At 42.9% G+C, this 12,433-nt stretch overlaps 1 protein-coding gene across 2 annotated transcripts in view; it reads left to right on the forward strand.

Annotated features, from left to right (window-relative positions):
* unc119b (unc-119 homolog b (C. elegans)) overlaps positions 1-12,195 on the forward strand; it is a 21,729-nt gene extending 9,534 nt beyond the window's left edge. Inside the window, exons 2-5 of one of the 2 annotated variants that reach the window (XM_062536971.1) lie at positions 8,937-9,050; positions 9,485-9,575; positions 10,246-10,418; positions 11,928-12,195. In XM_062536971.1, the coding sequence (XP_062392955.1) occupies positions 8,937-9,050; positions 9,485-9,575; positions 10,246-10,418; positions 11,928-12,040 (491 nt within the window). In that variant the 3' untranslated portion in view covers positions 12,041-12,195. The remainder of the gene's footprint in view (positions 1-8,936; positions 9,051-9,484; positions 9,576-10,245; positions 10,419-11,927) is intronic. The other variant, XM_062536972.1, reaches the window with a different exon arrangement.
* Positions 12,196-12,433: the final 238 nt, after the last annotated feature.

Consider the following 12,433-nt stretch of genomic DNA (forward strand, 5'->3'; position numbering starts at 1 on the left):
ACTTGCTGTTACATGCAGTATGTCTGTGAATTGCTTTAGAAATCCCCTGGAGATTTCTGATTTCTCTCATTGCCAGTGAATCGTGTTCTCAGCTATTGGTGACTTATATTATTGATAGAATTCTAGGGAGTATTATTGATAGAAGAATAAAGCAGGAACCATTTATGAACCATTTATGAACTAAGTAATGATTTGCTTCCGTCTTATGTGAATGACTTTGTCCTGCCAATCACCACAGGCACATTCACATACATACACACACACACACACACACACACACACACACACACACACACATGCACACACATATGCACACACCACGAGAGAGAGAGAGAGAGAGAGAGTGAAGAATACATGATTAATATTTTTTTTATGTTTGATGAATACATAGACATGGCAAGACTGGCAAGAAAGTGGTTCTGATGATATTGATTCCAGATAGCGTCATGATGGCTTTCGAGTGTTGAACTGTGGAGAGCCCTCTGATGAATTTCACACGATGAGTTGTTTAAAATGCAATCAGAAGTGCCATCTGGTGCCAACATTACTGGAGTGATCATTTCAGTGCATTGATCTTCAGATGGCTGCCTTGTGTAAAGTTGACACGCAGCCAACCCCTCTGTCTCTGTCTACCTCTGCCTTTGCAGCTATTTTTAATATCAAGCATTATTGAGGTCATATGTTTAGTGTTCCTTTATATTCAACAGGTTTTGCTCAGTTGTTGGCAAGGTTGGGCTCTTTGTTGTTGGTTGAGCTGTGCGTTCCTGTGCTTTTGTGTGGAACAAGCCCTGATGGGGAGGGCAGCGGAAGGGAAGGCAGCAGAGCAGCATCCAGCAGAGGTGTTAAAAGGCATGTTGCTAGGTGACCGTGTCAGAGCCAGAGAGTGTCCACGCTGGTTAGGTGTGAAAGGGCTGGCCGGCCACCGCCTCGCACATTATGCCTGAGTGTGTGTGTGTGTGTGTGTGTGTGTGTGTGTGTGTGTGTGTGTATGTGTGAAAGAGAGAGAGAGATACGGTAGTGTGTGTGTGTGTGTGTGTGTGTGTGTGTGTGTGTCTCTGTGTGTGTGTGTGTGTGTGTTTACTAGGGCTATTTAGAATATTCAAATTCATTCCACCCCTGTGGAGATACACCATTCATGCACACTTAACCTGCCGGGCAATGTTATTAGCACACAGCAAACAGGCTATCTCTGAGGGCGACAGGTCAATAATTTGTAGATTAACGTTGTGCAATATTGACCACTCCATAAGCATACCAATGGCTTGAAGGGGCTGTGTACCGGTAGTAATGCTAAATAACAGAAAAACTTGAATAATATCAGGCTGTAAACACATGACTTAATGACTTTAAATTCTATCCAGTCATATCTATCTTTCTCTCCTAAATTGTATTTGTGTCTCATAATGTAGCTTGTTTTGAAGCCTTCTTTCTTTTTTTAGATGTTGTTTTCAATTTTGCTGTGAGACTTGAGGTTCAGCCTGTGTCTTTTATCAAGCAGCAGGCTGCTTTTGAGGTTTAAACGAGACCTCAAAGACACGTGTCAAAAAGTACCTTTGAGGTTTCTTGGTGCATGGCTACGTGACATCTGTGCCTCGTTTGTTCTTTAATGTGCCTTTCTGTCTACTAAGGAATTCAGATGTCTGAGTGTTGATGCTTCCGTTCATACAGTTTTTTGTTGTCCCTCCCCCTCCCTGCGCTGATATCCATCTCTGTCTTTACCCGCTGAGCATGTTTACTTTATTCAGAAGAGCCCTTTTGAAGTGACCTCAGATAGATAAAACTGTTCTGGCTATTTATTAAAAGTAAAGGAAAAACATCATTGTGTTCTATCTTTCATTTGTAAAGGTCACTTTTGTTTTGCGATATTTGCAGTTACACGAGTCACATGCACCGGACATGAATCCTTTTATGTTTCTCGGTTAAATGCTGGTTGTTAAAAAGTTATCTTCCTCTTTTCAATAGGTTGTCCCTGACCTTATTAGCCTCTGCTGGATATACGTAGACCAGATATGGACTAGGGTAAGGGTTAAGGTTAGACAGTAAATATGAAGTCTCTCCAGACAAGTTATTGAGACCGTAGGCCATGCTGTTCCTGCAGATTGTGTTGGAAAATTATGCAAACTCTGAATATCAACATTGAAATGTTGAAATTGAAATTTCAGTATGTCTGTTGTTCATCATTATGTATCATTAAGTATCAATTTAAAGTTTTACATGAAGGGATCATCATGTTCCTTTCATATCACCCACTATTATTTTGATATAATGATTCGGCTATGATACAAGAGGAGAAAAGTTTAGCTTTTTACCTACTGCATAAATCATTTAAATCATTTACTTTAACAAACCATATGGTGTTGATCTGAATGTGCACTAAATGGTTGTGAAGTTGTATATTTTTGTAGGTTGTGGTGCAAAAGTTTCAGTGGTGGTTGCACCTGCCTTCATCTTGCTTCCTGTTTGTGTGGTGAAACAGCCTGTGTCTTCATGACCTTATTAGTCCACACAGTCTGCATGTTTCAAACTACGTTTTGTTGCAGATCATTTGTGGACGAGCCCATATTTTAGAATTGACCTCCATTCAATTCATGAATTGGCATTTGAATTGAATTGGCCCCACCCCACAGGAAGTTAATTGGAATTTGAATTGGAATGACAGGAAGTGGAATTCAATTCATGGCAATTCAAAACAATTCCAGTCCCATAACAGGAAGAATGGGTTGAATCTCACATGCATTCCGTTTTGGGAAGGTTACTTTGGAAATGTAATTGATTACTGTTTTCAATTATAAGTTGTGTTTGTTGCGATAATATCTGACATACTTTGTGAAACTTCATTGTTTCACTACCCTTGAATTATGTATATGAATTTTGCACAAGCCTGACCATAACCAGTAGGATTCACACAGGGATTGAGAATCTTTTCAGTTTTTCTTCAGACTCCGATGTGTGTTCTACTTCTATTGAGTCCCTATGATGTATCTATGATGTATGAATGATGTATGTGAGTTTTGTTCAACCTCTATGCTAATCTCTGTCTGTACACTCTGCCTGTGTGTACATATAAAGACATATTCTCTCCTGACACGGAGGTACATGAAGAACTGCTGAAGTTGTTGTCTTTCTTGTCTAAGGGAGATGTAGAACTCTTGAGACTGGAAGTGGGGATTGAGTAGGTCACCTGGTTAGGATGCCTCAGTCTCACCACACTGGCCAAAGCAGCAAGTGGCCAGTGGAGTAGACATACAGTAAAACAATCTATCAACTCAGCTGGCGTTCTGGCTGAATGAGAGGAGCCATCAGGATGTCCTGTAACTCAATTGTACATGTAAGAGGACGTCTGGGTGCACTTCTCCTTATTAAATCAATATCGGAATACCGCTGTCCTTGAGCTGCGGCCAGAGGGCATCCCTATGACCCTCTTTGACTATCGGTTGTAGCCTACTGTATATACACAAGCTTTGGTCGTTTGTACACTCTAAAAATAGATTAGTTGAAAATAACCAATATATCAGTCAAATTCAACCAATGTGATTACACAATATGTGTCCAACAAACATATTGGTTGAAATGACCAATTTTGTCTTAACCAATAATATTAGTGGCTTGTTTCACCAATCTGTTTTTAGAGTGTACTGATGTTCCATGTTCCAAGAACTTCTATAGTAAGAGGCGGGAAGAAAAGTCAGTGTAACAGGGGAGCTACACCAGACGCGTAACTGAAGCGTTCCGTTCGCGACGCGTAAAATCCATTTTAGAAGATGGGTCTATTTTTTTCGAATGTACGCGCCACTGTTGCGTCTGGTGTAGCTACTTCCATTGACTACAGTGATAATTAACTGCTGCGACCGGCTGCAACATACGCGTCGCTAACGGAGCGCTTCAGTTACGCGTCTGGTGTAGCTCCCCTGTAACAGCCACAGCTGGTGGACTTACGGCTTCTTCGGCCCACAAATTGAAGCTTTTGTGCGCAAGTCTTTCCAAGAGAACTGACTGTCCTGCTGCCACAAGGTCATCAGGGCGTCCATTTTGGGTCATGTCATTTTCACTACAGCTTCCCAGTGTAATCCAGTTAGCATTGATTGCCTTTATATCTTTAGAACAAGCATCCTATCCAGGTATGCCCACTCTATGAAGTTACTGTATTATGTATGTTGTACTGTTTAAGCTACTTTAGCCCACCACCTTTAGTTAGACTGACCTTTAGTTTTGGTTCTGCAGGGGTGGTACTCGTGGGACTAACAAGCCCAGTTTTTCCTCTTCTCTCTCTCTTCCTTTGGTTTTGCATCTGGTCCTCCCTGTGGAAGGGAAAAAAATAAGTTGTATGTTGGCCTGAGCCCATGCTTGAGTGCTGGATGTCTGACACCCAGTTTGATGTCTGTGTGAGGAGGGGAGTGAGTGCCCTGTTTTACACTGAGATCACAACCCCACTGCTCTCTCTGCTGGCTTCCTGTCAGATGCTAACCCACCTGCAGATAAACCACTGGAACGAGGCCAGAGATGGATTTTGGATTTTTACGGGGGTTGCCTATTTTTTTCTGACATTTCTTGTGGTGTTTGGGGTCTGCATGTGTTCCCAGTCTCTGTCAAAAACACTGTCATCACACGAGCTAATAGTGCATGGAACATATCACATCAGTTGAATCATCACCACCAACTGTCCTGCTGTTCCATGGATCTGAAAGCGGACATTGTCCCTTCTGTCCTCGATGCGCACGTAAACGCACACAGAACCCACATGGCTTTCATCATATGCTGGGCCATATCGGTGAAACAAAACCTACTTTGTGAGATAGGCTCCCGGGGTGTCATTTCCCAGCCTCCTGCAGGGCTGTGATGGTGCTCTGCAGTCCTCCTGGCCTGCCTCATGTGATTCCCTCGTGCCAAGCTTCATGTCATTTAGATAATCAGCCCCGCAGTGCCCTGCGCCGTCCAGCGGGCCTCGTGATGCGGTGGTGGCCAGTGGGCTGGACAGATGGACGGATAAACACACGGCTGCCCGATCCCAGCAACCCTCACAGAGAGACCGAGCAAACCGTCCCTCTCTCTCTCCCTCTCTTTCTCTCTCTCTGCCTCTCTCTCTCCCTCTCTCTCTGTCTCTCTCTCTGCCTCTCTCTCTCCATCTCTCTCTGCCTCTTTCTCTCCCTCTCTCTCTGTCTCTCTCTGCCTCTCTCTCCCTCTCTCTCTGTCTCTCTCTGCCTCTCTCTCTCTCTGTCTCTCCCTGCATCTCCCTGCCTCTCTCTCTCCCTCTCTCTCTGTCTCTCTCTGCCTCTCTCTCTGTCTCTCTCTGCCTCTCTCTCTCCTCTCTCTCTCTCCCTATCTCTCTCTCTCTCTCTCTCTCTTCCTCAGTCAAATCAAATCCAATGGTGCTTTATTGACATGAATGAGTTACAGTAAGTCATTGTTACCAAAAGCTACAAGTATTACATATATGTTAATAATCAACTTTACATTAATACCGGTATATAGAGATGGAATGAAATAATGAAAGGAAAAATAATAAGTCATATTAAAAAGGATAAGTGGTAAATGATATTAAAAGGACAGTAATAGCTTCAGCAGTAGTGCTATACTCTATCACATACATGAAAGTTATCACATACATGAAAGTTATAACTTTTCTCTTGTTTTATGACAGATCATAATACAATCTGCAGCTACTGTAGGCATGAGCAGTTTGTTTCATCTCCCAATAATATACATTTTCATTTGTGGAGATAGATTTTCAAATTCTGTTATATCCTCTCTCTCTCCCTCTCTCTCCCTCTCTGTCTCTCTCTCTCTCTCTCTCTCTCTCTCTCTCTGAGTTTCCATTTCCTTGCTGGTAAATGGGTATGTTGGAGGCAGGCCATGTGAATCACTCACAGGGGTAAAAAAAAAGGAATGTGAAGGAATGTTCCGACATTGTGTTACAGCTAATGTCATGTTGCTAATGTGGAAGAAAGGAGAGGAGAGGAGAGGAGAGGAGGGGAAAGGAGAGGAGAGGAGGGGAGGGGAGAGGAGAGGAGGGCCTGTGATGGGAGCAGACAGCCAGCATGTGCAGAGTAAGCTGTTAGCAGTGTGAAGAGTGAGGCAGAGCACACACACACACACACACTCACAGAGAGAGGGAGAGAGAGGGAATCATATTGAAAGGGAAAAAAAAGTTGTTGAACCACCAAAGCATGAAACATTGCATTGTTACACTGCAAACATTTCAAGTAAAAGCTCCCCTATATCGGATTATTTTTTCTCTAAGCAACACGTCTTTGTATGGTTTCGGTGTGTTATGTATGTGTGATATGTTTCAGGACTCTCTAGTCATTGCCCTCTTGAATATAAATCCACAAACACCAGTGGTTCTATTTCATCTGTTCCCCTAAATTCCACTGTCATGGACTGTATTGGCCTCAACTACAAAACAACTAGTTACGAGTTGTGTCAGAGGTTCCAGTATGTTCTAGTTTCTATATGTCCATGATGAACCCTCCAGTTTGTTCCTCCTAATTGACAGCTCGTCAATCACTGCCAGTGATACAATGTACAGAGTGTAAAGTAGGTCATTGTACATTGACTAACTTGATGAGTGATTACTTAAAAAAATGTAAGTCTCAGAGTTTCTGTGGAACCTGCACCATTCATTCAGACAATGCGTATCAAAATCCTCCTCATTCAAAAGCAGTAATATTTTGCGCTACAGAGTACCTGTTGTCATTTCACAGGTAGAAGTCCCCCTCTTAAGGTTTGAGTCTGTGCACACTGGTAGGTGAGGTGAGTTGGGGCCATCTGTGGCCTTAACTGGGAAGCATCTTGGCCTTTAAACGCCTGAAGACCTGAAATAGACCTCAGCCCAGGAGTGTCACAGGCAATTACCTCCTGACTGACTGACAGGCTGAGACTGGCTGTCAGGGAGAGCGCATTTTAGTCAGCAGCTTTCTGTAGTCACTAGTGATTTAGGCCCTGAGCTTAAAGGAGTGACTGCAACAGACGGTAGTCTTAATATGGTCAGTGGCGCACCACAATATGATCCGCTATCACGTTAGTGTTGCTGGACCCAGTGCCGTGTTTATGCCCGCAGCAGAAACAGAATGGAAAGATTATGGGGTTCCACGATGGCCTGGCTGCCATCGACGTGCCCTTAAGCAAGGCACTTAACCCTGAGTTGCTCCGGGCGACTGGCTCTTGTAATAGCTTACACATGTAAGTCACTTTGGATGAAAGCGTCAGCCAAATGAATAAGAAAATATAAACTATATTAGATTCTTCTGTGTTGGTAATTATGTGTTTTGCCTGCAATAAACTTTACTATCACTCACTATTATTTTTATACCTGGATTTGATTTGAGTGACTTTTCACTAACCTGGCAGTCAGGCATTGTTATTATTTCATACCCTTTCTTACTCTCTCTCGCTCTCTCTCTCTCTAAAAGTGTGTGTGTGTGTGTATGTGTGTGTATGTATTTGCAGCGCAGTCCCCTCGCTCCCCCTCCAGAGAGGCTGAGGCAGAGGGTGCCAAACCACAGTGTTACATCACCTTACTCTCCCTCGCCCTCTCCCTCGGCTGCGGCTGTGGCTGTGGCTGCTGCTGCTGCTGCCATAGCTATAGCAGAGCAGAGCAGAGCGAGGTGCCTGGGACCTGTGACATGCCCAAATCCCCTGATCCTCCTCCCAATCTGCCCCTGTGACGCTGAGACGGCCTAAGCCACTTACGCCCTAATCTCAGCCTGGGGCCGGAGTGAAGAGCAGCGGTGGCCCGGAGGGGAGGGGATGGGGCACACGCAGCACGTGCCTCACGGGAGGTGGCACTAAGCCTTACATGTGAGCGCAGGAGTGCCACCCCAGACCTGTTGCCAACGTGGTTGTCTAACATCTTTTTATGTTGTCTGGAGGAAGGCATTCACATATGACTATTAAGCAAAGTAGGTTATTTAAGCGAATAAAGGAAGAAACCACACACACTGTTTCTAGATGCAGTGGACGCTTTTAGTTTGGCAGCATCTTTTCATTACCTTATTTCAAATTCACTTGGCAGACCAGTGCTATCCAGTCCGACTCCAAGCTTCTCAGCTGCTAAATTGTACCTTTGTGTCTTTAAACGATTTTTTCTGTGTTCATTGCCCTTTTGCTGCATTCATTCATCCTTTTAGTATCTGTAATGATATTAGTACAGATCCTCATTTGCTATCCTCATCTGAACTGTTTATGTTGTTAGTGAACTGTGGTGTGAAAGGCCATTAGTTTAGTTAGCGGCTGTTGCTATTTTTGGACATAGATCAGGGATTACTTTAGAGCTTGGACGCTTCATACCACAAATATATACATCAACTTATTGTGAAAGTATCTCACTAAGAGGATACTGTACGTATATAACTAAATCTGCCTCAGTACATATACAGTATCTAATTCAAAGACAGGAAAGCGTAACGTGAGTGAGTGTTATTTGTGTTATTTGTGATTAATCTAGATAATCCACATGCAGCTGTAGTACCCTCTGGTGTTATCACTTCCCCTGAAGGTTAGGGACTAAATGCCACCTGTAGCTTCTGTGGCTCTCTGTCTCTCTGTGTGTGTGGTGGTGGTGGTGGTGGTGGTGGTGGGGGGGGGGGGGGGGGTGTCAGTGTATTGTGTCCACAGTATGTGTATAATAAATTGAATGACAGGTGGCTGGGAGTATTTTACAACAGTAGGATAAACTGTTGATTTTACACGAGATACCATCACTATTATCAGCGCAAACATTCTTTCATCTTTGTCAGAACTGATTGATGCAAATGCAACATGAGCATTGTTTCATAATCATAATGTAATCCATAACTTTCATGTATACAAGCCAACTTTGAGTTTATTTCCTCTGATTTCAGCAAGTGATATTGTTGTTTTGACTGAAGGGATTATCCTTAAGGGATACGAGCTCGGCGTTGTCTTAATCATTCTTCCTCTGATGTCCTGTTTTGCAGACTACCTGTGTGGCCCCGAGGACAATGTGTACAACATCGACTTCACGAGATTTAAGATCCGGGACATGGAGACGGGAACAGTCTTGTTTGAGATCACCAAGCCTCCCTCCTCCAGTGAGTCCGCAGTGCTTTCACGTTCTACTCCTACATGTCACTTAGTACGAGAACAGTTCTGTTCTGTTTCTTCTGCTGTTCTCTAGTCATTACAGTTCTTCTTCTTCAGATAACTCTGGACACTTCTGTATTTAGAAATGGCTTTTTAAATTCAGGTGTTACCTATCTTTTTTGCCTGTAGTTCTTATTTGAACACAAATTTTGATACAGATACAGATGTCAAATCAGTGTTTTCAATATCTTTTTGAAACATCAATAATCTGAAGCAGCATATAGCTGACCCTTGACATACCAACACCACGCCTAAGTTGACATACAAGAGACTGAGGTCAAGCTATTGTTTTTTTTCTGAGTGATGGCAATGTATTTCCACAACATGTACAAGTGCACCCTAATAACAAATCTTGTGTATTGTCATTTGCTTATACTTAAAGCAGACAAGCGAGACGTGGACCCAAACGCTGGACGTTTTGTGCGGTACCAGTTCACCCCTGCGTTCCTGAAACTACGCCAAGTCGGAGCCACGTAAGTCTGAAGAAGTCCTAGATAACACGTGAATGCATTGTTGAGGATATTTTGGTTTTTTTGGCTTAAAGGAATAGCATAATAATAAATGGAAAGACACTACATCTAAACTCTATACTGTTATTCCCAATATAGAAACAATATAGAATGTTTCTGTCATAATTGGGTTACTGCCTATGTACAAGCTAAGCCTTCAGAAAGTCAGGGACACAAAGGCCAATTTATTAGCAGGAGTTTGAAATGAATGGTTTGCATTCAGTATTTAAGCCATAATGGCAAGAGCAAGCAGTGGAAGCTTGTTCGACACAGAGTAGTTTGTCCTAGTTAAGCGTGCGTGCCTGTCAGGATATGGCACATAAATATGGAGTATGATGGGAGCTAACAGCCCAAATATACATTGTCTCTAATTGGACACTGGGCCGAGAGAGCACTGTGACATTCAGTATGCCAGTGCTTCCTCTGCAGTCGCACACAATTACTGATCCAGAATGTATGTCACTGCTTTGGGCTTCATGTGTTGAAAGATACTGTAAATGACATAGGTTAGCACACCAAGAGCCATTTTCTATGGAGGATTATGAATTGATTTGGGTCGACTGAAATGTTTTGTGTTTATTTGTGTGTTTATCTGTTTGTTTTCTCCGTCTCCCATATCTTTCCGTCTCCCCAGTGTGGAGTTCACAGTGGGCGACATCCCCATCAATAACTTCCGCATGATCGAGAGGCACTACTTCCGGGAGCAGCTGCTGAAGAGCTTTGACTTTGAGTTTGGCTTCTGCATCCCCAGCAGCAAGAACACCTGCGAGCACATCTACGAGTTCCCTCCCATCTCCGAGGACACCAGTGAGTTCCATTTTGATACACATATTAGTGCACATCGACCAGCTGCAGATCAGTAGACACATATTAGTGCACATAGACCAGCTCCAAATTAGTACAGTAGATACATATTAGTGCACATAGACCAGCTGCAGATTAGTACAGTAGACACATATTAGTGCACTTAGACCAGTTGCAGATCAGTAGACACATATTAGTGCACTTAGACCAGTTGCAGATCAGTAGACACATATTAGTGCACATACTGTAGAACAGCTGCAGATTAGTAGACACATATTAGTGCATATAGACCAGTTGCAGATCAGTAGACACATATTAGTGCACATACTGTAGAACAGCTGCAGATTAGTAGACACATATTAGTGCATATAGACCAGCTGCAGATTAGTACAGTAGACACATAAAAGTGCGCATAGACCAGCTGCAGATTAGTAGACACATATTAGTGCACATAGACCAGCTCCAAATTAGTACAGTAGATACATATTAGTGCACATAGACCAGCTGCAGATTAGTACAGTAGACACATATTAGTGCACTTAGACCAGTTGCAGATCAGTAGACACATATTAGTGCACATACTGTAGAACAGCTGCAGATTAGTAGACACATATTAGTGCATATAGACCAGCTGCAGATAGTACAGTAGACACATAAAAGTGCGCATAGACAAGCTGCAGATTAGTAGACACATATTAGTGCACATAGACCAGCTCCAAATTAGTACAGTAGACATATTAGTGAACATAGACCAGCTGCAGATTAGTAGACACATATTAGTGCATATAGACCAGCTGCAGATTAGTACAGTATACACATATTAGTGCACATAGACCAGCTGCAGATTAGTACAGTAGACACATATTAGTGCACATGTACCAGCTGCAGATTAGTAGACACATATTAGTGCACATAGACCAGTTGCAGATCAGTAGACACATATTAGTGCACATACTGTAGAACAGCTGCAGATCAGTAGACACATATTAGTGCACATAGACCAGCTGCAGATTAGTACACTAGACACATACTGTATTAGGGCACATAGACCAGCTGCAGATCAGTAGACACATATTAGTGCACTTAGACCAGTTGCAGATCAGTAGACACATATTAGTGCACATACTGTACTGTAGAACAGCTGCAGATCAGTAGACACATATTAGTGCACATAGACCAGCTGCAGATTAGTACACTAGACACATACTGTATTAGGGCACATAGACCAGCTGCAGATCAGTAGACACATATTAGTGCACTTAGACCAGTTGCAGATCAGTAGACACATATTAGTGCACATACTGTAGAACAGCTCCTTATGTATTGTGACGTGATAATCAATTCTGTGTGCTCTGCTGGAATCAAATTGCTCTTTGGCATCATTGTACAACAGGCCTCTGTGTAACACCGGTTTACTCTCAATTGTACACAATCATACAGTTATCCTGGCCATTAACATCAGTAATCAGTATATTGTACTTAATAATAATAATTTTATTTCCTTTTTTTCAGTGCGTGAAATGATCCTCCACCCTTACGAGACACAATCAGACAGCTTCTACTTCGTGGACAACAAGCTGGTCATGCACAACAAAGCCGACTATTCTTACAGCGGGGGACCCTAGACGTCTGTGCGCTGTGGAGGGATGGGAGGGCAGTCAGGGAAGACCTTAGGACCAATCATATGCCATGTGTCCACCACCACCCATTGGCCAGTATTTATGTTTCCTCCATCACTTGGCTCACTGACTTGCAGTGAAAAAAAAAAAAAAAACATACGGCTGTTTTTATGGGGACCTGGGGTAATGGCATAAAACACAACTGCTAGTCACACGTGTACTTGTACAGTACATATCAGCTCTTTGTAGTCATCCACTGCCATAGATCACTGAACACCAGCATATGCGGAAGTCCTTATATGGGACTCGCTGTAGTATGCAAGATCTAAATGTGTCTGAGGGCTGAGGATGGCTAGTGTTGTCTATTAGAGTTTTATGCATGGGGGACAATGTATTGTG

Source organism: Sardina pilchardus, chromosome 5 (assembly GCF_963854185.1).
Source record: "Sardina pilchardus chromosome 5, fSarPil1.1, whole genome shotgun sequence".
Lineage (NCBI taxonomy): Eukaryota > Metazoa > Chordata > Actinopteri > Clupeiformes > Clupeidae > Sardina > Sardina pilchardus.